General features: G+C 35.3%; 1 protein-coding gene across 3 annotated transcripts in view; it reads right to left on the reverse strand.

Moving 5' to 3' along the window:
• Positions 1-513: 513 nt before the first annotated feature.
• The window catches only part of ZCCHC7 (zinc finger CCHC-type containing 7), a 206,889-nt gene continuing 179,566 nt past the window's right edge, over positions 514-27,836 (reverse strand). For 2 of the 3 annotated variants that reach the window (XM_054584646.1, XM_054584647.1), the window contains exons 6-9: positions 26,619-26,654; positions 8,582-8,677; positions 3,518-3,635; positions 514-1,786 (exon numbers count right to left, since the gene is read on the reverse strand). In XM_054584646.1, coding sequence (XP_054440621.1) covers positions 1,347-1,786; positions 3,518-3,635; positions 8,582-8,677; positions 26,619-26,654 — 690 coding nt within the window. In that variant the 3' untranslated portion in view covers positions 514-1,346. The remainder of the gene's footprint in view (positions 1,787-3,517; positions 3,636-8,581; positions 8,678-26,618; positions 26,655-27,836) is intronic. The other variant, XM_054584645.1, reaches the window with a different exon arrangement.

A 27,836-nucleotide genomic window follows, 5' to 3' on the forward strand; every position in this document is an offset into this window, starting at 1 on the left:
AAGAAAGACTGAAAAAAAAAAAAAAGGACTCTGGTCATTTACATTAGGGTCAAAACAATCCCAGCTGATGTTAGGAAGCCATGTATCCATACACAATGAACCCTTACACTTAGTTGAAAGCTGGGCAGCCACAGGGAAGGTGTGGACTACAGACTGTGGAACTACAGTTTACATGAAAGCTGACGAGGGAGAAGAGAGTCTCTCCCTGAAAAAGACAAGAGAGCTGACCCTACCATATACATGGCAGTTTGTGTATTTCACAAAGAGTAAAACACCAATTTAAGAATCTGATATTATAAAACTGTCCTAGATAACTGGTTCTATCTCATTTTATTATGGCACAGAACTAGTGCTTGGGCAGCAGAGCATTTTAACCCCAGTTAATGCAGATCTTGTAACTTTTGTCCAACCCAAGTATGAGCTGTCGCCCAAACTCTCATTGTCTTTCTACATAATAAACACACTCACTGACTCCATTTCAGACATTTTATTTTTCTATTAATAATTCTAACATTATACTTTGATAAGTACAAAAGGTTCACAAGTACAAAAATTCCTGTATAGCTCTGTGGAAGTTAAAAAACCCATGAAAACAGAACAATTTTTAAAGTTGGACAATATTCATTTTTATATAGCTGAGTGACAGTCTTCTTGAAGTTTGGCTGTAAAAATGATTTCACGGTGGTTATGTCAAAAGTTCTGATGACTTTTTCTCTTGTTTTAGGAACTGTCTCGTGACATTTAGGCTGGATGGATTCCTTATTTGTATTTTGCAGTAGCTCAATCCCCTGCCTCTTGAGGGCTCTAATGACACCTTCATTTTTCAGCCCACAATCTCTGACCAGAGAAAGATTCTGACACCAGCTTTGGGAGCATCAGAAACTTAAATTTATAGTTATATTTCCAATGTTAAAAAAAGAGTAATGAAGAAAAAGACTGATGAATTTTTCATATTAGCGTTAATTTTTCTTCCTGCAAGGATTTAATTTACATACACTGCAGATGAATTACATTTGATGAGCTTTTATTTGTTCAAAGCACTTTTTACTATTCTCTTGAAAAGATTAATTCTTCCTACCTGTAAGATTCTGAGTAAAAATGACAGGCTGGAAGAGGGGAAGAAGTCTGAATTTATCTTTCTGTTTCCTTACCTAATAACCCATTGGACACAGAGAACAGATCTCTAAGGTCTTTGTTCAGCAGCTGTAGGTATGGCTGGCATTAAAAACAAAAACAAAAACACCCCAAAAAAGTCACATTATTCAATCTTAGAGAACAAAAATATTGCCAGAATGTTGTAGATATGAAGACCAGACTAACAGTGGAAAGCCAAATCAGAAGCTGTCTCACAGTTTAGACTTTTTTTTCCTCTGCTTAATGAGAAATAAATTATCATTGTCGTCCTCCTCCAGGCAGCTCTCCTTTTTCCTATGCTTGCTCCGCTTGCCCTCTTTGGGCAGCTTGTCTTCTCTTGGCTTGTGGGAGTGGGAGTGGTGAAAGGACTTGCGAGGCTTCTGGGGTTTGAAAGTGCCAGGGGGAGAGTGTGTTTTTGGGCCCCTGGGAAAGTCCTCATCCATGTCATGACGCCTGTCAGCCTTCCTGTGCTTTTCACGCTCTTTGTTGTTTCTGCTCATCATTTCTTTTTGGGTTTCCTTCTTTTCTTGAGGCCACCTGGTGTTTTTCCATGAGGCCTGGCTCTTCCTCATCTCATGGTGGGACCTCTGGTTTGCTGCTTTCACATGCGGCCTCTTGAACTGCCTGGGAAAATCCCCATTTTTCTGGAGTTCTGGAAAACATAAGAGTATTTTTGCATATTCTGCAGCTAGACAGTCCATTCATAGCTTTCACAGGTCTGTAAACAACTTAGCAGAGATGTAAGCCAGACATTTAAATGCATTAATGATATGACATTCTAAAGAGCCTTTACTAAGGTAAAAATCACTCACTAAAAATTGTGTGGTTGTAGTTCTGTATTTCTGATTGCTAACAGTGAAAAACATCCAGAAATCCAATGACATTTATTCTGTTCGGTACAATTTAATTAAGTTAAACAATGCAGACGAAGGCCAGTGAGAGCGGTAATCATCTTAGCTTTGTGAAGAAAAGTCACGTCTGACCAATTCAATGGACAGCACTTGATGATAAGGTAAAGCAAGATGGCATAATGTGTCCTATGTCCTACTGACAGTCTCATATGACATTTCAATTACACTCTGAAGATAAAGTTTGGCTACAGTACTTAGAGATGGGTGCCAAAATGGACAGATTAATCCTCCAGAGCAGAGATCACTGGCTTGGAGAGTGAGTGTGTACATGTGCACACACACATGGATCTTAGAGGTTTTAGTGCAGATCTGATGTTACGTTTTATTAGGACTTGACTCTTACTACAAGTGTCTGATGATAGTGACTCTGATAGGGCAGGTGGAAGATGAGGTTACAGTGAGGGATGAAAATTAACGTGTCAATAAACCTTCAAAGACTAAAGAAGACCACCACCCTCCCCCACAATGAAATGAAGTGTAAAGCAGTATATCTAGGAGACCAAAAAATTAATTTTGGAATATAGAGAAAAAAATAAGTAATAGATTTATAGACTTTGGCATAAAATAAAAATTCTGCTGAATACAGAAAACCTGAAAGTGGATCTGTGCCATAGCTGTCAATATAACTAGTTAAAAAGGAAAACAAAGGTTTTTTCTCTGATTATGAGACCTATAAACACTCATTATAAAAAATTTGAGAAACACAGAAAAGTATAAAGAAAATAAAACAGAAGCACCCACAATCCTTTAATCCAGAGATGACACTTTCATGCATTTCTTTTTAATCTTTTAAAGAGAGTCTGGAAAAGAATAACAAAAAAGGCCGAAAAGAGTCAGCAATGTATAGGTCAACTTGAAAAACACAGAACTGTTTTGTCCCAAAAGCAAGAAAAATAACTTGATAAATTGCCTTGAAGTATATTACAAGAAAGAATGGACGTAGTGAAAATAGGCTTAATTATAGGATACTTTGGTGAGAAAGAACTTCATGTTATAGCAACAGAAAATAAAGAAACCACAGAGAGTGGCTGTGAACCTGGAGCTCTGTTTGTAATCATGGCTGGTAAGAAATGACTTCTCCGGGGAAGCCCCAGGCATTCACTGGTAGGGAAAGCCTTTCTTTGCATGAAGAATGCTAGAAATACACGAAGGAAAAAAATAACTAGTCAAATAGAAAAATCTCAAGGGAGGCTTTAAAAAACTCTGCATATAGGTATGGATAGAAATATTTTCTGGGCATTTTCTAAAATGATCATTATGTTAGAAAAATGTTTATTGTGAATAGATTACAACACAAGATTTTTGAAGTGGGTGCTTGACTTCTGGAGATCAAGAAAGTTCCAGTTTCTATGGTTATTATTAAAACCATTTTCTGAGTTAACCAATGACCCCTAAACCAGGTAAAGACAGTGCAAAAATAGAAATTAAGGAACTATTGCAAAGTTGATCTAGCAAGAAGTCTAATAACATACCTTTTACTTTTCGTTTTATTCTGTGTTCTCTCTCCCGAATTTCATATTTGTCATCATAGTAGTAGATGAATGGAGATGTTGGAAAGGTCTGGTTAAACATCCGCCTTTCTGTACATTCCTGCAAATTGTATTTGAAATTAGGATGCCACAAGGGCACACTGTTCAGATAACCTTTCTGCAAGATTATGGACCACTGTAATTAGAGCTGAGTGCCACGTCACTGATACTCATTGTTGGCTGTAAGCTGTGTGGTCTTGCTCAGACGCTGGGAGGATCGCCCAGCCTGACACCAAATCATGTTTACAAGCTATTTTTTTTTACCTTTAAAAAAAAAATTATAATATTTATTTATTTATTTATTCAAATTACAAGCTATTTTTTTCTGGACTTGAATTTTCTTCCCTTACTTCTTTACCTATGAAATCCTTATCTTTTTTCAATCTTCCCTGCCAAATCCCTTCTCCAGTCTGAGTTACCAGCAATGGCTGGGGGTGGGCAGGTCCCTACTATATGCCTCATACCTGTTAAAGGGTTTCTTTTATTTGGTCTTATGTTGATCTGTGCTTGTCTGTCTCTTCAACAGCCTTCCATTAAGTGCTTTTCCCTTCTCATTTACACACTAAATGTGGGTGTAACTTCTTACCTCTGTGCTCTTTTTCTCACCACACATGTGCTTTGTAAGCTTATTTTATTTTAACTCAACACTCACTGCTCGTGTGGGCAGCTGATTTTTATGATGGGGAGCAGGGTGGTGGTGCGTTGTGTCTAGTTTGAAAATAATCCAAGATGATTTTGAAACACTCCCAAGGAACGCTCTCTTCTTTGTGCTCCCTCCACTCAAGATAAAATCATTCCTCTCATTCATTACCCTAGGACAGCTCCCTACTTTCTTGATGCCAACCTTCCCTTGGCTGACGGTTCCCAAATCCACATCCTTGGCCTGAACATACCCCATATCGTAGGCTTTGTTTATCATGATCTGTGACACGTATCCATTCAGCATATCTGAAACCAAGTATCTTTTCTTTGAAAAAGCTTTCTCTTTAGAACTTTCCCATTTCTGTTTTTTGCCATCTTGAAGAAAAATTAGAATACCTCTTCAGGAGAAAGTATGTGAAATATCCACATGAAATTTAGCTGATTTATCATAATTTTGGCATTATTTAAGTGACTTGTAATTCTAAGACATCTGACCAAGCTGGTACAAATGTAAGTACACTTAAGAACATAATTTGCAGAGATTAAAAAGTTATGAGTCATTTAAAAATACACTTACGTATAAAAAATAAAGTAATAGAAATCTGTACCTACCATTCAGCTTTATAACACGTTACCTTAATTTACTTGTTTTTCTCCTTAAGAATTAAAGTATTACCAATATAATTGAAATAATCTCTGTAACTCTTTCTCATTTATATCATTCCCTATCCAAAAGGTGTCACTGTCTTAAAATTGGTATCTACCATTCTCATATGTTTTTATACTCTTACCACTAATGAATACTCCAATAAACAATAATGTAAGTTTGAAGTGTTCAGACTGCATAAAAATGATATCCTGTCAAAACAGGGTCTGGTACAAGTAATGCCCCTTTTTATTAAAAATCTTATCATAAGCATGTAATTCTGTAACATAACATCACACTCAAGCACACCGTATGATATTTTAGGTGAAATGTTCAAAGTAAAACTATATTATTACACCCATATTATTACCCTACCAACCACACTCAAGCAGATGTTACTTTTGGTGGACCCTGAATTTTGCAATGACTTTAGGTTGTAACAGTTTTACAGAATAGGCAGAGTAGTGTTCTCTTGGATCACGTTTCTAAATAAAGTTTTGGTAAATTAACTTGAGTATAAAACTATCAGGTCTGATATATTTCAGTGGGGAAAATTCTGATTACTAATTTAATTTCTTTAGTGGTATTGGTTCATGTAGGTTTGTTTTTCAGTCATTTTGATAAATTTTTATTTTTCTAGATAATTATTAAATTTCATTTTGAACTTTACAGAGCCTATACAGTATTCTCTTGCAGTTAAAAATCATACTGCACTTTAAACCATTTACACTTTTAACTCATTTATATTTGTTCCTTTTCTTTTTCTGTGAGTAGCTTTTCCAGAAGTCTCCTTTCTTTCAAAAAGAAAATGTTTTTAAAGAACCAGCTACTGTTGACCTTACTAATTTTGTTTTCTATTTCAATAATTTTAGTTCTTATCTTTATTATTTCCTTCTTTCAACTATTTTTAGATTTTTTTCCTCGTGTTGACTTTCTAGAACTTTTTGGATTCTGAAAGTTAGAAGGCAAAGCTGCATGGTGACATAAAGAATTTTTATAAACCACAGTCCATGGTGGCTGGAAGTTCCCCAGAGAAAGGATGCCCATGAAAGACTGGGTCTGAGATTCTTCTGCTGCCTGAATGTGTGCATCCCCTCAAAACTCGTATGTTGAAACCTAAACCCTCAATGTAATGATATTGAGAGGGGGAGCCTTTGGGAGGTGATTAGGTCATGAGGGTGAAACTCCAATGAACAGGATTAATGCCCTCTTACAAAAGAGATCCTACATAGCTCCCTGGACCCTTCCAGCAGGTGAGGACACAGCAAGAAAGTGCCACCTATGAGGAAGCAGGTCCTCAAGAGACACTGACTCTGCTAGCACAATGATCTTGGGCACCCCAGACTCCAGAACTATAAAAAACACACTTCTATTGTTTACAAGTCACCCTGGCTATGGGTAGTTTGTTTAGAGCAGCCTGAATAGACTAAGGCAGATTTTAACCATAAAATATTAAGAGCAAATTACAACTGCAAAAGGTACTAGAGATCTTGATACATTCCCAGCGCCCCGAGTGTCCTCTCACACCCTCCTGGAGTAGTCTCTTTGCACAGTGACCACCACTTCTTATTGCAGTTTGTCTCAGATGGAGCTGCTTGAGACTGTTCCTGCCTCCCAAACAAAAGAGTGAGTGAAATTAGGGAAGGGTGATGGCATATTCTCTTTACAAATATCTGTCACATGAAGAAGCTACTCAATAACATCTGTAGAACTGAATTTCTGAAACTAAAGTTGGGGGAGGTCCTCAGACATCTTTAACTACTTGTATAGTACATTTGGATCCTCTTTGGTCTGGACTGATGTAACTAGTGTACAGTACTTTAAACATTTTCAAAGCTAAATGTAAACTGTATTTTGATTATCCACATTGCTGGTCCCCTCCATTAGCACAGACAACTGGTAGTTGGCCATATCATTTATCTACTATTCAGGATTAGCCACACTACTGATCTTCTTTAGTGTAGATAATCTATAGTTGTTCATCTATGGCAGTGATGAGGCTGCCAAATTTGCTTTACTATAAATTAAAAATGACCTAATTCTAGATTTCAGAGATAAATTCCAAATGCTTTTAATATATTGATATTTCCTATTTGCACTAACAGGAGTGACTAATAAGCAGCATGTGTCTGAATATAAATGTTTTCCTTTAACAGAACAAACATAAATGCTAAAATCATACTCCTCTGCTTTAAAGAGGTGAGCAAACATAAACTGTACCTCTATGTAATTTGCGTGGCAGTGGACTGCTTATGTATGTTCCCTAAACAGTGTTGGCAACATCTCCATTTTGGCAAGAAGGAGGAATGCACAGAGCAGTAAAGATCTATAGATGATAATTTTGTTAAAAAAAATTCTCTAACTAGGTTTACAGTATGAGTTCTATAGAAGTGAAGTAATTATACTGCAAGGTCTTTTCATCTTTTATCACCAAACTATATATTTGACCACATTGGAAGCATTAATAGCACCCAAGTGTCAGGGCTGAAAGATCTTCATATACAACTTTTTTGCTCTGGAGATAAAGAAGTTGGAGACCAGAAAGAATAAGTTTCAAGTCATGTGGTTAAGTCAGGAGCAGAGCAAAAATTAGAACCAGGGATCAAAACCTCATCCCAGCTTTTATTTACTACTCCTTCACTCCATGGTCTTGCTGCCTCCACAGAGGAGATAAGCTTGGCCTGCGGATGGACTTTGTCCAGCCCTTTTTCTCTGGCCAACCTTTTTGTCTCTTCCTACAGAGTACAGTTCTAGCCCCAAGGTCTGCACAAGTAAAATGCTACAGTCAGAATTCGAGATGTGACCTGCATTACTATGCCCCCACCCCCCATCCTACCGCTCACACCCTGACCCGTTTTAAGGACTTCCTACCCTCTGTAAGCTTTCTGCCTCCTGTCATCGGATCTGATTTGACATTAGTTTACTTCGGTTCCTAGGCTGTGAGAAGCCTACCGAGACACTGGGACTGCAGTTCTCCATATGGGTTTTCTACTTTTGCTGCCACTGCCTTTCCTCCTCTGCCTCAGGATTCCTAGAATGTGTGGGCTCTGAGTCTAGTTTTAGTGCAGTCTGTCTCTGGGATAAGTTGCTGTTGTTTCATAGTTAATGAGACACTGGCTGGGAGACTCAGTCCCACCTTTTGTTTTGACATCTCAGCATCTAGAAGACATAGAGTTTGGCCTTTGCCCTTGGGGTTAGGGAATATGCAGGACAGATAGGAATTGCGGGCATTTGTGGGGTAGGAGGCCAGTTGATGATGCAGCACCTCTGTCTTTCCTCTAGTGAGTGTCAGCATTTATTTGTCAGAGATGAAGATTTAACTGAACATGGTGCCAGGGAAAACTGGAGATACTGGAGAACTACAAAGAAACCTAAAACCATAATATGGGTGTTTTAAAGTAATAGTGATCATTAGAACGCATGAGAACAGCCACCATTCTGTTGACTACTATTATTTCTCAGATTGATTTCATGAGCTGTATTTGTTTTAGCTTAACCTGTTCACATATATTTAAATCAATTAGAGGAATGTGCTCTGACAGATCTGTTACTCTGGCAGGGATGGGAGAAGTAAATGAGTTGAAACTATATTAAATCTCACTTCAAGATACTAGTTTATAAAAAAGTAAACGTTCAGAATCATTCATTTTGAGTTCATTTTTCACTGACCACTTCCTGAACAATAGAATTCTTTATGCCCAAATGCCACTCAGACTTACGTGTCCATAATGGCCTTCTTGACCACAGTTGTAGCAATACACTAAGGCTGATTGTCCAGAAGGGGTCTTCGGCTTTTTGGGTGGTCCAGGTTTAGTCTGCAACATCAATATTTGTAAAGGTTTACTAAATTTTAGGAGAAAATGAAAACCTCATTCTTTCCAGAAAAAGCGCTTTTTAGATAAGAGAGTCCTTAGAAATACTGCCACCTAAAGTTTAGTATGGAGACCCCATATTCAGACGACTCAGTGTATTAAAATGTATAACATTTCTTTTATTCTTAACATCACTGTGTGCTTTCCTCTCCTTCCTCCCTCCTCATTCCATTGAGCATTGTACCCAATACTGTGTTAGGTATAAGGTATCTCAGACAGAAAAGAATAACAGTCTAGTAGAACATGACAGGCATAAAAATAGATAATGACAAGGCAATGTAAGCACAGTGATAGATGCATTACTAATGGAGTGGCAAAGGAGACCTACCATAAAATGGGATAAGGCAGTCAGGGAAAGTTTTCCTGGAAGTATAAAATTTAAATTTACTCTCAGAGAATTAGGTATAAGTCAAATGGAGAATCTTTGGTAGAGGGGACAGCATGAACAATGGCCTGAAACTAAGAAAGAGCGAACCAGGTGCAATGAAAATGAGGCTGGCGAAAGCATGGTAAACAACTGGTAGGCCTTATAAGTCGTGTGAAGGAGCTTGGGCTTTATCTAGTGTTATGTGTAAGATTTTAAGTGTAGGAGCAGATAGCTGGAACTGTATTTTGAAAAAGACCATTTTGGCTTATAGCTATCAAGAGGATGAATCTGAATAGGAGAAGGTGAGATGCAGGAGGAAGACCAATGAGGTGGCTGTCAGCAGTTCCAGGTGAGGTGATGAGGGCCCCAACTACTAGAGTAACAAGGATTAGGGAAAGGGGGTAGATTTGGGGAACTACATTAGGAAATAAAACTGGTATTATTTGAATATTGAAAAGGTAAGAGGAATGAGGCGAAGGAGAAATCAGGATGTTTTCCAGGTTTCTATCTTGAGTGATTTGGTGGTGAGCAGTGATGCAAACAATAGATCCAGAAAAGGTAGGAAAAGAAGGAGCCAATGTAGAGGGAAAGATGATGAAATCTCTCTTGGGTGCTGAGTATCTGTCTTGGGTGAAGATGTCCATTAGGCAGTTGTCTATGTAAGGTTAAAGCTTAGGCAACATGTCTGAACTGATTAGACCTGAAAGTAATCTGTTCAATAGTGGAGGCTGAAATCACCAGAGTGAACAGAATTGCTACAGCCAGTACGAGCAGCAGTGAGCTAAGGCTGGAATCCGGGGCATAACAACATTTGAGGGGGAGAGAAGGAAAGGTTAAAGGATGCAGAGCCACTGGAGAATACAGTCACAGGCCTTAGAGAGCAGGTTCAAAACGGATGACCTGATTTACAAAGTCAAATATAGCAGAGAGGCCTAGAAGGATTAGATCTGAGAAACATCCATTAGATTTGACAATTATTCATAGATACCCTTATTGTTAGAATTTTGGAATCAAAGAGAAGGTAGAAAGTAGAAGGCAAGAGACTGAATAGTGAAGAGATGCATACAAAGGTAGTAAAACTATAAAGGAGAGCAAGGAAAGGATTACCCACAAGGCCAGGAAGGTGGTTGCTTCTAGGAGGGGAGAGAATAATGTCCAGAGAGCTTCAGGGTAGCTGTGATTTTCTACTTCTTGAAGAAAATAGTGTTATATAATTTCAGTGTGTGCTATATAACTAATTTATTAAATTGTACATGTTTTATGCACTTTCCAGCATGTATATTACATTTCACAATAAGAAATTTTAAAAAATGAAAGTTGAGGGAGACAGTAGGTACATAAGATTTTGAGAAGCATAAATAAGAAGGGGGCAGAATAAGATAAGGCAGTACACCTGGGTGGGGGGTGTTGGGGAAGTTTGTTATTAGAATGGGAGAGACATGAACCCTTGAGAAAGCTAGTAGAGATGGACAAGTTGAAAACAGAGGAAAGGTGAAAATGGATCGAGCAAAATCCCTGAGGCAGCAGGGGGCTTTCAACAAAAGGAGAAAAATCTAATCTCCCTCCTCCCCTAACACCCCCCCCCTTTTTTTTTTTTAAGATTGAAATGATGAGAATAAACTTAGCTAAGCTTGTTTCTTATGTTCTCTATTGGGATCCTATAACAAAGAGTCTTGGTCTGCCAATTAAATTTGCTGTTGTCCAGTGTGACAGGTTTTATTTTCTTGACACAGGAAAATACAGATTATAAAAAAAATCTTCAAACAACTTTACTTTTAGCACCTATTTCCTAAAGTAGAATACTGGAGGATGACAACAGCCGGCAAGGTCCTTTGTACTGAGAATGACTACAAATGCTACACACAACAGAATTTTAAACCTCAGCTATTATCAATCGAGATATAATAAAAAACATAACCAACACATGTCTTATTCTCCAATAAACAATGTAGTTCATAATTAAGAGTAGCTAAAACACAGTTTTAACGACTATGCACATAATCATGTACCATTCATTATAGTGGTTTTATAAGTTAGTTCAGGTAGTAGAGCACCAGGAAGACAGGAAATTATTAAACAGAAATAATAAGGGAAGTGTGTTATTTGATTGTGACACAAAATTGCAACCGCAAGCATATGCTGTTTAAGAGAAAGAGAGAAAATCAAAAGAGATGGTGTCATAAATGTGAAGGTAGAATAGATAATGTTTCAAGGAAGACGCTGTCAAAAGCTACTGATGGGTCAAATAAGATGAAGACAAGTGAAATCCATTGGACTTAGCAATTAGGAACTTGTTTGCAAGTGGAAACTGCTGGAGTTCATTTGAGGGGCAGGAGCACAAGTCAGGTTGTAATGGGTTCATTACAAGTAGAAAGATGCTGAAGGATAGAACATAGGAGACTTTTTCCAGAAACTAGACTGCATGGCAGAAAGGAATGGGACAAGGATGTCTCCACCGGGGCTGGGCACAGGGCATGAACACATGCATGCATTATTTCACTAATTGATTAAAAAATACTGCATGCCTAATGCATGCCCCTTAGTGTTCTAAGATTAGGTAACTGAGAAGTGAGCAAAACAAAAATTGCTTGCATCTCCATGGTGGAAGACAGATAAATAAAACCAACAAAGCACACAAACACACAACACACACTATCACATAGTAACAAATGGTAAGCAGGCAATTAAAATAGTTTGTGAATGAGAGTCATCGGTGGTGACTTAGACTGAGTTTTGGGGAAACTCCACTGGGATGGCATTCTAGGCACGAGGCATGAAGAACTTTCTTTTACTACCTAAATCTGAGGAAATTACAAACAGTCCCAGTGGTGTTCCATCTGCCTACATCACTCTTTCCCAAGACAAACGCGGAGAATTCCTTCATCTCTTGGCTCAAATGTCATCTTAGTAAGGCCTTCCTGATCACCCTAATTAAAGTATCTAGCTCTCTCCCAAGGGTGCTTCCTATCCTGCTTCACTGCCCTTTTTCCTTAAACTCTATGGCACTTACTTCATCTGATATACTATACATTTAACTTGTTTGTTCTTTTCTATACTCATACCCTCTGCCCTCCATAGGGGTTGGTTTGTTTTTAGTTCACTGCTGTACCCCAGATCCTGGAACAGGGCCAGGCATATAACAGTTCAGTAAATATTAATAAATGAATAATGAGGTGATGCATATGTAACTACCTGGGCCATAGTGAGCATCCAATACATTTTAGTCACTAAAGACAACCTATAAAATTAAGCTTTTATACATTAAAATGCCTGAATAAATTAACACAACTTCCTAAGTGTCTCTCCTCTTTCACAATGAAAGTGTGGTAGAATCAGGAAGGAGTTGATAACACAGAGAACAGGAATTCAGTCTTACAGTAGTAGGGATAAAGAGATCCTTTTAAATCAAGATTTTGAAAGTATGTTTCATGCTGATATTTATTTTATTTGGAAAGTAATCTCATTCAAAAAGCCTCAAATTTAGCCCCTCTCTTCATTTATGTCCATGGATGAAGTGCAGACATTTGGTTGTTCATTCATCTGAATAATGTCACTAGTTAAAAACTTCCATTATTACTAATAAAAATAGCAACTGTACTTATATTGTGCTATGAAATCCTAAACTGTTCCACAATAATTAATTAGTAAATGACATGACAAACGCTATCTACATACTCTCATTTTAATAAACTATCATGTACTAGGACTTAATAGGAATGAAATCAGCCTAGATCTTAGCTAATTAGAGAACATTTCTGTATTAGAATACAGTACTGAAAACTCAGTAACGATTTTCAGTGGACAAGTTTTCATACTATGATCTAACAAATATCTTACAGCTATTTAAAGTGTTAGAAATATAAATTTGTGACTTAATACTTCTGCCTCGGAGCATGTCTTTATTTTTTAATTAACAGTAAAGGTCCAATTTAAAGCAGAATGTGTCAACCGATTAGTTCTAAGTTCAGGGCTCTGTCGTACACGTCTGTAATGCAGACAAAAAGTTAAATGCAGGGAACAAATGTAGTTTTTTAGAACTTTTTTTAAGTTAAAATATTTATCTAAAAACTTTGATGAAATGGATACCAAATGAACTATTTATGGACGCAGTTTTTTTTTTTTTTTGTTACAAACATTTAAATAATCTATATTTGTAGGGTGATATCTTGGAGATTACTTTACTATCAATATATAGAAGTAATAACGTGGTAGATAGCATTACCTATGAAAGGTCCATCCCATCTGCTATTCTTGCTGAAAGCTTTTCATGCACCAGTAAACTCAGTAAATATCAGAAGATAAAGCATAAGCCTACCACGCCACGGATTTACTCCTAATGTCTCCTCAAAGTGCAGGCCGATGCAACGATTACAAATGATTTTCTTCTAATGTCATTTTACATAACCCTTTTTTCTGCATGAGTAGTTAGCGCAGAATGAATGAATGAATGCCATTAAAACAGTTAATCATTATCTGGGACACTGGCCTTACTCCCTTCCCTACTAGGAATCTCCATGACAAAGGCCAAGAGATCAAACCGCCAGAGCTGCCTCAGTATCCTATTTCTAACAGTAATTTTTTATGCAAATGAACCTGCTGGGCATCTCCCTCTGTGACCTTGAGCTGCCCTTATCTAAACTGACTTTCATCCAATGAGGACTTGAATCTTGTTGAAGCTCTTTACTATACAGGATATGTAATCAATTTCACTAGTTAAATAGCATTTTCTACTCTCCTGACCACAAAATGAACTTATTCTTATAATCTTACATATATGCTTAAAGACTACAGTATATGCTTCTATGTTAATCCAATGTGTTCTATGAACATACATTAAAAAGTATGTCAAGTACTTGATGTAAATGTATTCATGACCAAACATAACACTGAGTAAAGTACTGAGCTTAGTTTCAGTCTTTCTGAACAAGTCACGTTTGTACTTACATCTCTAAATACGCACACTTCTCATGCTTGACAATCTTATTCTTTAAAAGTTTTCCCAATCAACTTACTCTTTCAATAAACTCACTAAAAGCACAAGCCTCTCATCAATATCCATGTATTTTTTAAAAAATATAACCCAAGTAATCAAATAGAATTTCCCAAGAAAACATTACCCCAAACCCAAAACTTGCCATCAAAGTCCATTAGTTGAAGAAGGGACCTAATGGTATGATTCAAAACATCTGACATTTGAGCAGAACAAAGGTTTAAATTAAAAATATACTTCTTGCCCTGGCTGGTGTGGCTCAGTGGATTTAGCGCTGCGAAGCAGTGTCACTGGTTCAGTTCTCGGACAGGGCACAAGCCTGGGTTGCCGGCAGGGTCCACAGTGGGGGGTGTGGGAAAGGCAACCAAAAACTGATGCTTCTCTCCCTCCCTTTCTCCCTCCCTTCCCCTCTAAAAATAAATTTTAAAAAATTAAAAAAATAAAAATATACTTTTCCCCCTGTATAAACATATTTTTTCTTGCTTACTCTAGAGATAAGATATAGTTTTCTAAGTATTTTATTTACTTTTATAAAGAGTAGGCAGGGAAAGAATAACGGGTACTCTCCCATTTCTTTGGTGTTTACAACATAAATGCCAACAGAAACGTAACTGTTACACAGTCAAGAAAAATCGTAACTGAAGCCTAAAGGAGTCAAAGGAAGAATTTAAAAGCTGGGCAGTTTTACAGTGAAATGAACCAAAGGTGAGCCTGTGAGAAGGCAAACATAATGATCCCATATGATGAAGGATATAAATGATGCCCTGTCCCCGTTTTTAGTGTTGTTCTGGGACAGGGCTTCCTCACATCTGGGAATCTGAACTCCAGGTCTTATTATAACCGATGTTTTGAACAAAACCATCCATCTGCACAGTGTTCTGGCAAACAGTCACTTTTACTTCCCTTTGAGGAATATTGGGAGGAACTTTCTTGAAGGTAAGGCTTTGACATTTTAAGACAAAGTTTCCTATATGAAATTTTTAAACTTTTATTTTTTTCTCAGTGGAAAATAGAATTCAATTATATTCTAATGGACACCACTACTAATTTCCCCTATACCCTAAACATGCCATTAAAAGCACCATATATAATGATATACCTGTATTTTTTGTGTTAAAAAACGATGTCATGTACCCAACAGACTCCCAATCCATCGGGTAATTCCTTAATTAGGCAGATTTCTGAGACATGTATTATGTACACAACAGACCGGAACGTCTCCTTTGGAGCATTTTCTAGTCTATCGGGTGATTACATCATTAAATCACACATGCTACGTAGAAAAAAATCCTTATGAAAATTCATGAAAAAATGTACAGCACATCATTAGCATGCAGCAGACATGTATGCTTTTGATATTTTGTTTAAAAAAAAAACAACACTACATGAAGCAATTAGCCCAGGTCATGAAAACATGTGAAAGGTACCAGACTCTGGTGAAGATGAAAACTGCAAAAAATCACAAATCTCATGGTTTTGCTGAGAGTAATTTGCTTTATTGGAAAATGGATTCTAAAACAGTGTTCATTTGAATTGCAGCAGAATAAAGAATGTTGCTTTATTGATTTGGCACTTTCTATATACACGTTAACTTTCTCCCTACCCCTCTTTTGGATACTCACAAGTTTTACAAACCAGTAGGTTGAAGGTTGCAAATGACCAGCGGTAAGACTATTAATTATTCAAGGCCTTGCAGTATGTCTGTATACTAATATCTTCATTTTATGTAAACAAGACTGTAAGGGATTGCATGAGTGTTTTCTTTTTTAGTAAGTCAAAACTACGCTAAAGTAATAGGAATAGAGGTAAACTGTCGGTATAACTCCTAACAGTGAAAACATTTATATATTGACAACATTAAGCATTAGGCAACCTCCAAGAGACAATATATTTGAAGATTAAAGAAATGAAATACAAGTTTTATAAAAATAAGTTATTAAACTTATTAATTTATGATTTTTTTTTTTGGTAAATGAAATCCCGTCCCCCCCCAAAAAACCCACCACCAACAAAAAGAAAACCTCAGTAAGCAGAGAACAATGAACATACGCAAGACAGTAAGGATCACAGTAATTCACTCCCTGAATGCTCCAAATCTTCATGGCTTAAAAAGCATCCCAATTTTCTCCAAAGGTAGTGGCATTTATTCACTGGGCCATGGCTAATTTTACATGGAATGCAAAAATGTTAGTTTAAGTTTAATTTACCGCCCTATTTAAATATTTCCAATGTAGCTCTCAAACTGCAGAGCTATCCCTCCGTCTATTTTAATTTTAAAGTAAGTTAGCAAAGGCCTCCTTCTTAATCCCCAGAGACTACCTACATAGTGACACAAATGCACAAATTTATGACAGCAACATAAATGCTCTTCTGAAGTAATGTGCAACATTAAGTGAAAATCGTTTCCTGGAAAGATATTATAGGTATCTATATTTTATTTGCCATCTTAAACATATCTGGGTCTTTATGGCCTTATTTTAAAAATGTATTTCCTTTTTATATTTCCTGGTGCAAATGGACTGCATAAATAAGCAATGTGCTATGAGGCTTCAGACCAGCCGATAAAACCTTTCAATTTTCATGCCAGCTTCTTCTTTTGTAATTCAAATCCGCCTGGAAACTGGCAGCTCTGAAAACTGAAACAAGCACTGCCACAAATACCTTGTAATGCTATCGACCTTGTCTGCCCATGCAGTGAGAAAGGGGGATGCGTATGTGTCTGCAGCCATCCAGATAACACAACTCATTTTGGGGGGGGGTGTTTGGGGTGGGGATAACAGAAGCCAGCCCCAGACTGTGCACCAAAAGCAGTCATTACCAGGCACGATGGAGAATAAGTCTCTTCAAAATACACAGTGCATTTAAAAACCATATATGAGGTTGAGCCACTGCTGTCATTACCAATTTTAATTTAGCTCCTTCAGTTTGCCAGCCAGATAAACTCTTTAGTGCTGTTTTTTAATCTATTTGCCACATTTTATGTTTAAGATTATAGTAATATGGACAGGAGAAGGAATCACTTTTAGGGGAAATAAAGAAATATATCCGCTTATCGGCGCCCATCAGAAAGTTCATTAATCAGCAAGGCTTTGTGCCCTCTAAATTGAAAGGTTAAATAATCCTCTCAGGAATATTTCTCGGCCCCTCCGCCAATTGTCCGGAGAGGAGCTGCCATTCATAGCAAGCGGGATCGGTGACAGGGTATCTTACCACTGTTTGGACCCCAAACAATGATGGACAAATGGCCCGGTTTACAAAGAACCTTTTAGTACATGGATGGAAAAGGACCACGGGCTTTGATGCAGGGTGGAGGGATGACGGGGGGCAAGGAGACAGGATGTAGGAGGAATGAACAGAAAAAGAACACATACATCTGTGAATCCAAGGATATTTTATCCGTTTACTGAGGTGGACTATAAAACATGGAATCTGCATTAATAAACATCTTCCGGCCATATGAAGTCTTTAACATATTTAAATATGCTTACATATATTGCATACGAATGTACATAAATCATCATTGAAAAAATTGTGGACTAATAGAACAGTAGCTTTATTATATTTATTATCTAATACACAGAGGATCCAAATAAATCCTGAGATTTTCATTTTTACCATGACTCCACATGACTTGCAACACACAGAACTCCCCCCTCCCCACACCCTAACCCTGCTTATTCTACTGAAAAATGCTCTTAACCATCAGTCACAAAGGCAGGGAATTCCACAGCTGTAAGGACCTGTTTAAAGGGGGGAAGTAATGCTTTTCTGCTTTTACAATATGCTCCATCTTAGCTCCTGCTTGTCTTAAAATAAAGAACAAACAAAGCAGGAATGCTCTTTGAAGAATACAAATCCCATGTACCAAAAAAGTGCTTAATTTTGTGTTGCTTTTTCTGCTGGACTTATAGGAGAATACGGGTGGGCATCTGCAAAATAACTGACCAAGTTCTGACACCTCAGCATTCAGTTGTGATATCAGGCTGGTTTCTGGCTTCAGTCATATGAAGGCATGAAGCAGTTTTACCTGAAGTGCAAAAAACTGATAAGCTATTTGTTTCATTCCTCATCTACTTAACATAAACCTTCTACCCCTAGCAGAAAGTATTATTGTAACTGGTGTTTGTGAGTGAGAATTATTCAATTTCATACTACTCTCTTTATTTAGAAAGGAAGCAAAGATTTATGTAATTTCGTCTGCTTATGATAATTATGATCAAATGAAACTGAAGTTACAATTTAAGAAATATATTTATTAACTTTTTTTCAAAATGATATGGTTGTATCTTTATATGGTACATACTTTATACAGTCATTTTCATTCAGAAAGGAAGTAGACTAAAGATTTTTTTGTGATCTATACTCTTAAATGTCCTTATGATTTTTTAAGCAAATCAAATTAAGAAAATAATTTGTTTGCTATATTTGATTAAAAGTTACTCGTCTACATTTCTAGAACAGAAGACAAGTATAAATAATAATAAAAACTGAGATACACAATTCTGTTAACAAAAGACACTGCTTTTTAGTGTTTTGATTTCAATTACTATAAGAAGGAAACAGTTTTAGGACACAGAGAGTAAAAGAGGTCATTATGAATCGCCTCACCTTAAGCAAACAACAGACTTCTCAAAGGCATCACAATAACTTGAGTTTGGGCTATTAATCCAGGTGCCCCCTCTTCAGGTGTGAAAAGGCTATGGCTTTGCTGTACTGGGGCTCACATGGTGCTGAATGAACACCAGCTCTCTGCTGGGTATTGTGCTAAGTACACTTATCATTTCATTGCCTACTTACAACAACCCTAGAAGGCACTATGCCCATTTTTCAGATGAAGAAACCAAGGATTTAGAAGATATTTTAACTAGATTTGCACATCTAGTAAATGAAAGGGTCAGAATTTGAACCAATACCTGATTCCAAAGCTGGCATTCTTTTCCCTATATTATGATTAGAAACAAACAAAACACAACACATTCCTAGTGATTTCCTCAGAAATAAGCCTGCCCCTCCAGCCCACTTTTATGGAATATTTTTGTAAGGACTTCAGTGAAATGAGAAGGGAAGGTGGCATAACTATAAAATAAGAAAATGTGAGAGATCCAAGAAAGACAAAATTGAGATTTTATTGCATTGACAAACTTCAGGAACAATCCAAAACTTAGTTCCCCTAATTGAAAAGTCATGTGGTTTAATCCCTGAATACAATAAAGGAAAAATATTTTTGTATTATAGACAAGGACATATTACAAAATTATAGATGATGTTATAAAAACTATCTAATAGATTTGGTTTTCCATGATTTTTGAAAAAAAGGAATGAAAATAATGGGATAATTTTATTACAAATTAATTCACACCTGTGAATTCTTTTTATAAAGCTTATTTCTGAATATTCCCATGAAATAATTTTTGTTTTTAAAATGATCTACCAGTGCATTGATACACCAATTAAGGTGAAGGCTATTTAAATTCTAAAGATTTCTTTTTGTGTTTTAACCAAATGCTCCCTAAAAATAGAGCATTTTTCTCCTTATAATATTTTGATGTATGAAAAAAAAAAAAAAAGAGTTGTTGGTCTTGGAAGACCATGGCTGAGTTCAAAATAGCTGGAAGAAAACACAAATGTACAAAAACATCTCCATGACTTTTGGGTATGTACAGATCATATGGCAAATGAACCAAGTATAAAATCTGATGGCTTTTATCAATTCATTAGCTTTTGGTTATTTAGGAGATTTAGGTTTTAAAACCATAAACTTATTTCACCTTAAGTTTACTACTGCAGTTTTTACCACAAGAAAAAATATAACACAGTTCAGAGACTGTTCATGTCAACAAGTCAAGGTATTCTTTCAGGACTTTTTTCCTGCAGATTATTCAAATGATTAACCAAAACCCTAAAGGTTATGTTTGGTCATGACTGTCAGTATCTAAGTGATTCTTAAATACTTAAAACCTGTTAAGAATTACTGTAATCTACCATGTCATTCACATGCATGACTACTAAAAGAAATGTTTTAATACAAATGTCATTGGTCCAGTATACTTCATCTACTTTTATTATTTCCACTGAAATGTCCACAGAAGATTATGACAAGCTCAATCACCTGGAATATATTTGTTTAAGGAATAGCATGAATCACCTGTTCAAAATACATATGAAAAATAAACACTCAAATATGCTAAATGTATGTTACATAATACTTCTATGCTCATTATGTGTGGTTAACATGACAAAGAATAGGCACCATTCCAGATTTTTAAACTACAATTTATTAGTCAGGTACTGTGCAGTGTTAAACTCCATGAATTTTGAAAATTCTCAGGCTACCCTGTTTATATGCATTTTGTCAGAATAGAAGCACTTTTCAAAGTGTAGGGGAAAAAAGTAGTTTCCTTTGAGATTATATGACTAATGTATGTGTTTTTTAAGAAGAAGGAAAAGATTATACTTAGAAATGGAATTTAATTTCCACAAAATTTAACTATCAGGAAGAAACTGCCCCTCTAATGACTAACTATAATTCCTTTGTAAGTAAAGGTAAACAGAGAAAAGGCTCATGTAGAGTCCAAAAGTAATTTTCTTTTATCGTCCTCAGGAGACCAGTTTATTAATAGATAAGAAAATGAAGTCCACAAGAGTTTCTTTAAATTTTTAAAACAGAAGTAAACTTGAAGTCCAAACAGTAAATACCTGTCCTAAATCTAACAGCTTTTGCCCCCAGCCTCTAAGGAGCAAACAGAAAAGTACGGGAACATTTTTTTTTTTTTGGCCCAAATAAAGGGCCAAAAAAAAAACTTTACTGTTTACTGTTTTACTGTTTACAGTAGAGCCTCAGATTCAATTAGTTTATTGTTGAGCAACATGTACTACGTAAAAAAATGAACAGAAATCACGATGATAGGTGATCAGAACATTAATGATATTTAGAAGGTGTCAAAAAGAGAGGTGCTTTAGGCCAAACATTTATAATGAATGTTTTCTAATTGTGTATGCATCTTTTTCATTGCTTATCTGAAACATTTAAATCTACATTAAAATTGTCATAAAGCACTGATATTAAATATATTAACACAAGAAAAAAACCTGCTCAGAATATGCCATATTGATTTCCCATTTAAAGCAAGTTAATTTCTTCATTAAAATATTGAAAAATCAATTAAGTTGGGAATTTCTCTGAAGGGGATGACACCTCAATTTGTTTGAAAAGAAGAAATATGAAGGTTCTTTCATGTACTTCAATAAGTAGAAATAAATTATATCTAAATCTAAATAATTTTATTCTACCCCCATTCAAAAATAAATTTGTATACGAATTGTTTAAATGTCTGAAGAAACACTGTGAAAGGAAAAATAACATATGCATCTATAATTCACAACATTCGCTTTCTTCCCCTTCTTTTTACAGAAGCTTTAGAAAATTGCTTTTTGATGATTTGGCAAATTGTATTTATTTTTAAATGAATCTCATTTATTGAGATTGATAATTCCAGGTTTCATTTGCTTTGAAATTACATTTTCCAATTGCTTCGAATGATAAGTTCTGGCAAGATGTGGTCCAACATGCCAGCAGAAATAAAGATTAAAAAAAAAAAAAAATCAGTCGACCTACTCTGTAAATGTAGTAATTATCTTTTAAACTAAATTCAAAACATGGTAAGATTGAAGTAAAAGGAAAAAAAAACTGCCAGCATAATGTTCACACTAAAATCTTTAAGAACAGTGAATAAACATGAAAGTATTCACATAGAATTTCCATTTAAAAAATCTTAAAAAATTTTAGTCACTGTCCAAATGTATTTTTTATCTGTTATCACATAAAATAAGTTATCAATGCTTATTCAAAAAATTCTTTTTATTCAGATGGCCCTGAGGTACAAAAATACCTGTGCCTGCCAAATCATCAGAGCACAATTACATTCACTTCAATAGTATTTTAGTACTATGGGTATTTTTAATGAAAACTAAATCTTTGAAAATTTGACAAAGATGTAATATCTCAATAGCAACTTTTAGCTAATCCAAACATTGAAATAGTGTTGTCAGATATAGAGAAAAAACCCCTACAATTTAAACAAAAAAATTTATGTGTTACTTCAAGATAATTTGTACGCTAGGCCTCAAAAAAACTGTACAAAGAAAAAGTTGATTTAGCCCTGGCTGGTGTGGCTCAGTGAACTGAGTGCCAGCCTATGAACCAAAAGGGTGCAGGTTCAATTCCTGGTCAAGGCACATGTCTGGGTTGTGGGCTGGGTCCTCAGCTATGGGTGTGCAAGAGGCAACTGGTCAACATATCCCTCACACATTAATGTTTCTCTTCTCTTTTTCTCTCTCTTTCCTGTCTCTCTGAAAATAAATAAATAAAATCTCTAAAAAAAAAATTAAAAGAAATTAAAAAAGAAAAAGTTGATTTAAATAATTCCAAAATAGAGTGAGGCCTAGTTCTTACTCTATTTTGGAGTTAAACATTTTAAAATACAATATATAACCAGTTCTATTTTCTTACACACACCCCCCCTACAACCGGTTCTATTTACACACACACACACACACACACACACACACACACACACACACACACCCCCCCCCCCCCATCACTTGATATCTACCATGTACATGGGGGTCCTTGTGGGTTTTGCCGCTCTGCTTATATGGCCAAGGAGCTCTCAGAAAGAGATTTAGGATTCCCAACATATATCCAATTAAAAGAGGGTTTTCTTTTTTCCATGACAAGAAAAAATTCTGGCTTAAGGATGACTTTTTGAAACTCTTTATTTCACATTTTAACTTATTAAATAAAAACTCCATTTTAGTATCAGGCCGCTAGAAAATTGTTACTCACCTTATCTTACATCACAATTGCACGATAAAGACTTTTGTATAGCTATGGCCTCACAATCAAATTCCATTTCCTTACTCCTTTCTTTTGGTCCATAAGATACACTCTGGCATTCAACTAGTTCAGGTAAGACTACTATTAACCGCTGGTCACAAGCCTTTTCTAAGCTAGAAAGGAAGTCAAGGAAACTTACTCCTCTTTTTCCTGACAGGAAGTATTTTACTCTTTGAAGTATGAATTCTAGGCATTCCAAAGATTACATATAAAGAAACATTTAAAATGTAATTCTCCCTAAACGGTTACAGTTGCTTTCTGCTTAAACTTTTAAGTTAAAATAAAAAGTAGCAGGTTGTAACACATTTTAACAAGGTACACAAAGAAATCCAGGGGCAAAATTAAACATAAAAGATGTATTGTCCTTTTTGGTTCTTAACACATACAGCCCCCAAATAGCAAACTCCTAGTTACTTTTTTAAGAAGATTAAAATCAAGATTAACAAAATGTCCAAAGCATGTCAAATTATAGCCTCTACTAGTTAAAAATTCTGTTGGTTGTAAAACTCCGTTGGTGGCCATTTTGGCCTAGGATTTTTAATATAAATGAGACTAGAAATGACAGGGAGTGGGGGAAGGGACTTTCCTTCTTGAATAGTTAAAGAGGGAAAATTTTTATCTCGAGTGAGTTATCTGAAAGATAAAAAAGAATATTCAAAGCTAGATGTTACCAATTCGAAAATATAACAGGAATTAAAATACAAGAACGGCACTTTATTATTGAAGATTTTAAAAACTCTCTGAACATTTTGAAGTAAATACATAAACTATTTGGGAAAATTATTTAATTGCTAAATAAAAATCGTATATTTTTTTCTTTTTCCCATGCAGGTCTCCAAAGTGATAATTTAAAGTCCTTAATTATAAGACAATTTTATAGCTATTAAAAAGTATCAAGAAAAATGGCATAACCAAACAGCATGTATGTACTATATATGTAGACACAAAGGCAGTGTTTTAGACTTTTATTAGAATGTACCCTTTAGAATGATGGTCTTATTTTTTATTAATGTAGAGAAGTCTAGTTGAGTTGGTTAAAAAGCTCTTCTATTCGGATACAAATTGTTAAGGAGGCTTTATCTGATCTCTCATGAAACTGCTGAGAATAATGAATATGTCTTTTCTTTGAGAGTGTTTTAAGAAATTTTTGATTTGGAACAATTCGCAAGTCCACTTGTCCAATCAACTTCACCACCTTTCTTATATGTTTGAAAAGCAATACTCTGTTTAACATACAGGCTTTTTTACTTTTATTTTTATTTTTAACTTTTAAAGAATGTGATTCCTGGATAGATCTTAAATTGTATTTGCTATACTCTTGGTTGTGTAAATGTCCTTCTAGTTTTCCTGATTGGAAGACAGATAAAAGCAATGGAGAAGCTCCCAAATGTATTGTAAATAAACATTTCCCAACTGAATATACTAATCAATCTCTCACCCACCCCTGCAAAAACAGTTTGCCTTGGGTAAGAATTGGACACTTTTTGATTAGAAAAATAAAAATAAATTAACCAATGATTAACTGTAAAATTTCCATATTTTAAGAAGACTGGTTTAAATCAATATACAGTAGGAATTCTAACCGAGGCTTCTCTACGTGGTCATTGCTCTGATTGGTGCCACTTCACGTGTGAGGGCTACTCTGAGTCAATAGATGGCAGTCCATCGCCTAGTAAGAGAGCTGAAGATGACTGAACTCACCATGTGTGCTGCTTTTATTCAAAATTAAATATTGCATAATTGTACATATTTGGATATTGCCTATATACATAATTATTTAACTATTTTATTTTAGATGATTGATATGTATATACATGTATTTATATACACATTTTGCATTTATACTTGTAAGCTATTCCTAATTATTAATTTAAGCTTGATAATTATAAATTGTGATAGTGCTACAATATTACTTTGAAAATTAATCAGGATTCTAGATTGAGACAAACGGATTTTTCAAAATGATTTCATTATACCTACAGATAGATGATACTGTAATTCCTTCCATTAATTCATTTTATTTCATTGACTTTTCCTGTTCTTTTTACAATTTATATTTTTTTAAAAGCTGCCAAATTAAACAAAACTTCAAATATTTCTGTTATACTAGATACCAATTTCTAGTCTTCTATGAGAGTTATAGAAATGAACGTAAGTGCATATAATGAAAGGAGTGGCTTTAAAATAGTACTGCCGACACTTCAAATTTTCAAGACTGGAATTCTCTAATTTAGGAGAAAGGGGAAAAGAAATGCAATGTCATTTCCATTAGGCTATTTATTACTCAATGTACTTAATGAACACACTGATAAAAAGTGCTATACAAAGAGTGACTATAACCTTCAAGTTTAGGCTATAAGGATTTCATCATAGCATGTTACGATAAAAAAAGTTGTACATAAGCACAGTTATAATGTAGTCATATAAGTTACATCTTTAAAATATATGTGTAACGTATTTGGGTGTGTATGGAGAGAGAGAGAGAGAGAGATAAAGAGAGAGAAAGATATTTTGGTTTTATGCAAAAGATTTCAAAACCCAATTTTAAAACTCCAATTTGGAGTTAAGAAATAGTTGAAGAATTATAACTTTAAGAATCTTTAAATAAATCAAACAGTGATAACAGAATGTGGAAACAAACCACCTGATACTATTCTTTGCTTCTTGGACCTGTGGTAGACACATTGGTAGTATGAGCCTACTTATTGGTTTACCTTTCATTCCCCAAAAAGGAGAGCAATAAGAAGACATGTCATGCAAAAACTTTGCCCTTTCTATTTTTACTACCTGTTTTCCATAAAGAAAACTTTTTAATACATTAAAGATTAAGAAAACAGTTTTTAAGACCATTGCATAATTGTATAATTACAAGGGTAATTTTTATTGTCTCTTGCTCAGCACAATACATTGGATACATTAAAAGAAATGACTAGCAGGGCTATGATGAATTATCAAAATTACCTAGGCTGAATATCAGAAATAAACTGCCTTCATAATATTGAGCATCAGTCAATTGATTCCATAACAAACTGTTTTCTGCTTCTATACTTAGCCTAAAACCAAAATAAAAGGAAAGCAGAGAATTGAATAACTTGAATGGCGATAAGTAGATATTTATACATACTGAGTAAGTCAAGAAGGGCTTAAGGATATGACACTTGAACTGTTCTATATGAAAGATACACTAAGCTTTGTCTAGCTTTATTAAAAAATAAGTGTAAATATTTCAGTCAAGCCAGAAAACTGATAATGGAAGATATCGTGGACTGTGTGCTTGTGGACTGTAGATATAATACAACATATTAGACACCGGATTACTATTATTTTTCTTATGGCTCCTATCATATTTTTCCCTCTTTTGACTTGATGAATGTCGTTTGAGAGATACCATGAGGTAATCATTAAATGATGTGAGTAATAAAAAAAACAGAATCTTTAAAGAACACGAGATAAAGGATATAGTGGGCAGGGGAGGAGAGAAAAAGTATATTATTGCTGTCTCAGTGCAAAAACTCTTCAGATGTTGATTATCTTCCAGTAGAAGATGCTTGTCTATATTTTATGGTCAGCAGTTCAGAGAAGGGTAAATAGGCTAGGTCTTGGGGAAAATAAAAAAGGTGTTTCTACTCACCGTTAGGTGATACTGCCTCCAGATTTCTGGGCAAGCCTGGAAAATAAAAATATTGATCAGCTGGGAGCATGAAACAAGGTACTTTACAGCCTGTTGGTTTTGGCATAACCCAGCATCCACCGGTGTCGGTCACAGGAAAATAAGAAGCTTAACAGAAAGGGTCTGCATTTCAGCTTCAAAAACCTGGCTAGACAGTTTAATTGAATTTTACACTGGTTTAACACACTCCCTGCCATTGTCAGAAAGCCAGTAACAAAGTTTTCTCTCTCTTTTTTTTCTTTTTGGGTTAGAAGTTTGGGGCACTAAAATGTGATTAAGAGCCATAAGTCAGTTAGACTGATAAACGAAGAGCAGTGGTCAAAATCAATAAGACTCACCAAATACACCTTTTAAAAGAACATTTTGAACTTTGGTAGTATGACAGAAAACAATTTAATAGCAACTGCTTTTAAGAAGACTTCACTGTGGTTATATATTTCTGATGTCTGTTGCCATCTTTTACCTAATTACTTTCTAACTTTCACTCCTCTATGAAATAGAGTAAAAAGAGAAAATAAAACACAATCTCAGGAATCAAAAGTCCATGTCTTGTCCCTTAAAAGTTGAGTCTCCTCCATCTTTACACTTACAGAGATACAACTTAAAAAGCCCAGTAAAACTTCAATAATTTTGTAAAAGATGGATTTACTGAAACCAGAAGAGGTAACAACAAAAGAAAACAGAAACAATAGCAGCAGCAACAACAAAACCATTTAGGAGGTATTTTCTTATGGATACATATATATACACCTTCTTTCCTTGTACCTGAATCGTGACTCTGTTAAGGAGAGACACTTTTCTTAACCAAGAATAGTTGATGACAAAACATATTTTTTAAAAAAATAACTAAATCATAGCCATGTTTTTATAAATTAAACCACCAACTAAATAAGTGATAATTCTTAAAGTAAATGTGAATTTATAGCTTTTGTTTAAAAATGTGTGTGTGTATATATGCATGCCTAAAATTAGAATGACTTAAATCTTTTAAAAATCCTTATAATCTTTGACATACACTTTGAAACAATTCTTTACCTGATTAGTCATTCCTGTCTCATTTATTTTTCAGGGTAGTGATAAAACTAACAAAGATAATTCATTCACCTAAAAATATTACAGGTGTGGTAATAATTCAGAAAATAACTTTTAAGAGCAAATTTCTGATAATAACATCATAAG

This window comes from Pteronotus mesoamericanus, unplaced genomic scaffold, assembly GCF_021234165.1.
Source record: "Pteronotus mesoamericanus isolate MK-2021 breed Mesoamerican mustached bat unplaced genomic scaffold, CSHL_Meso_final contig_78, whole genome shotgun sequence".
Lineage (NCBI taxonomy): Eukaryota > Metazoa > Chordata > Mammalia > Chiroptera > Mormoopidae > Pteronotus > Pteronotus mesoamericanus.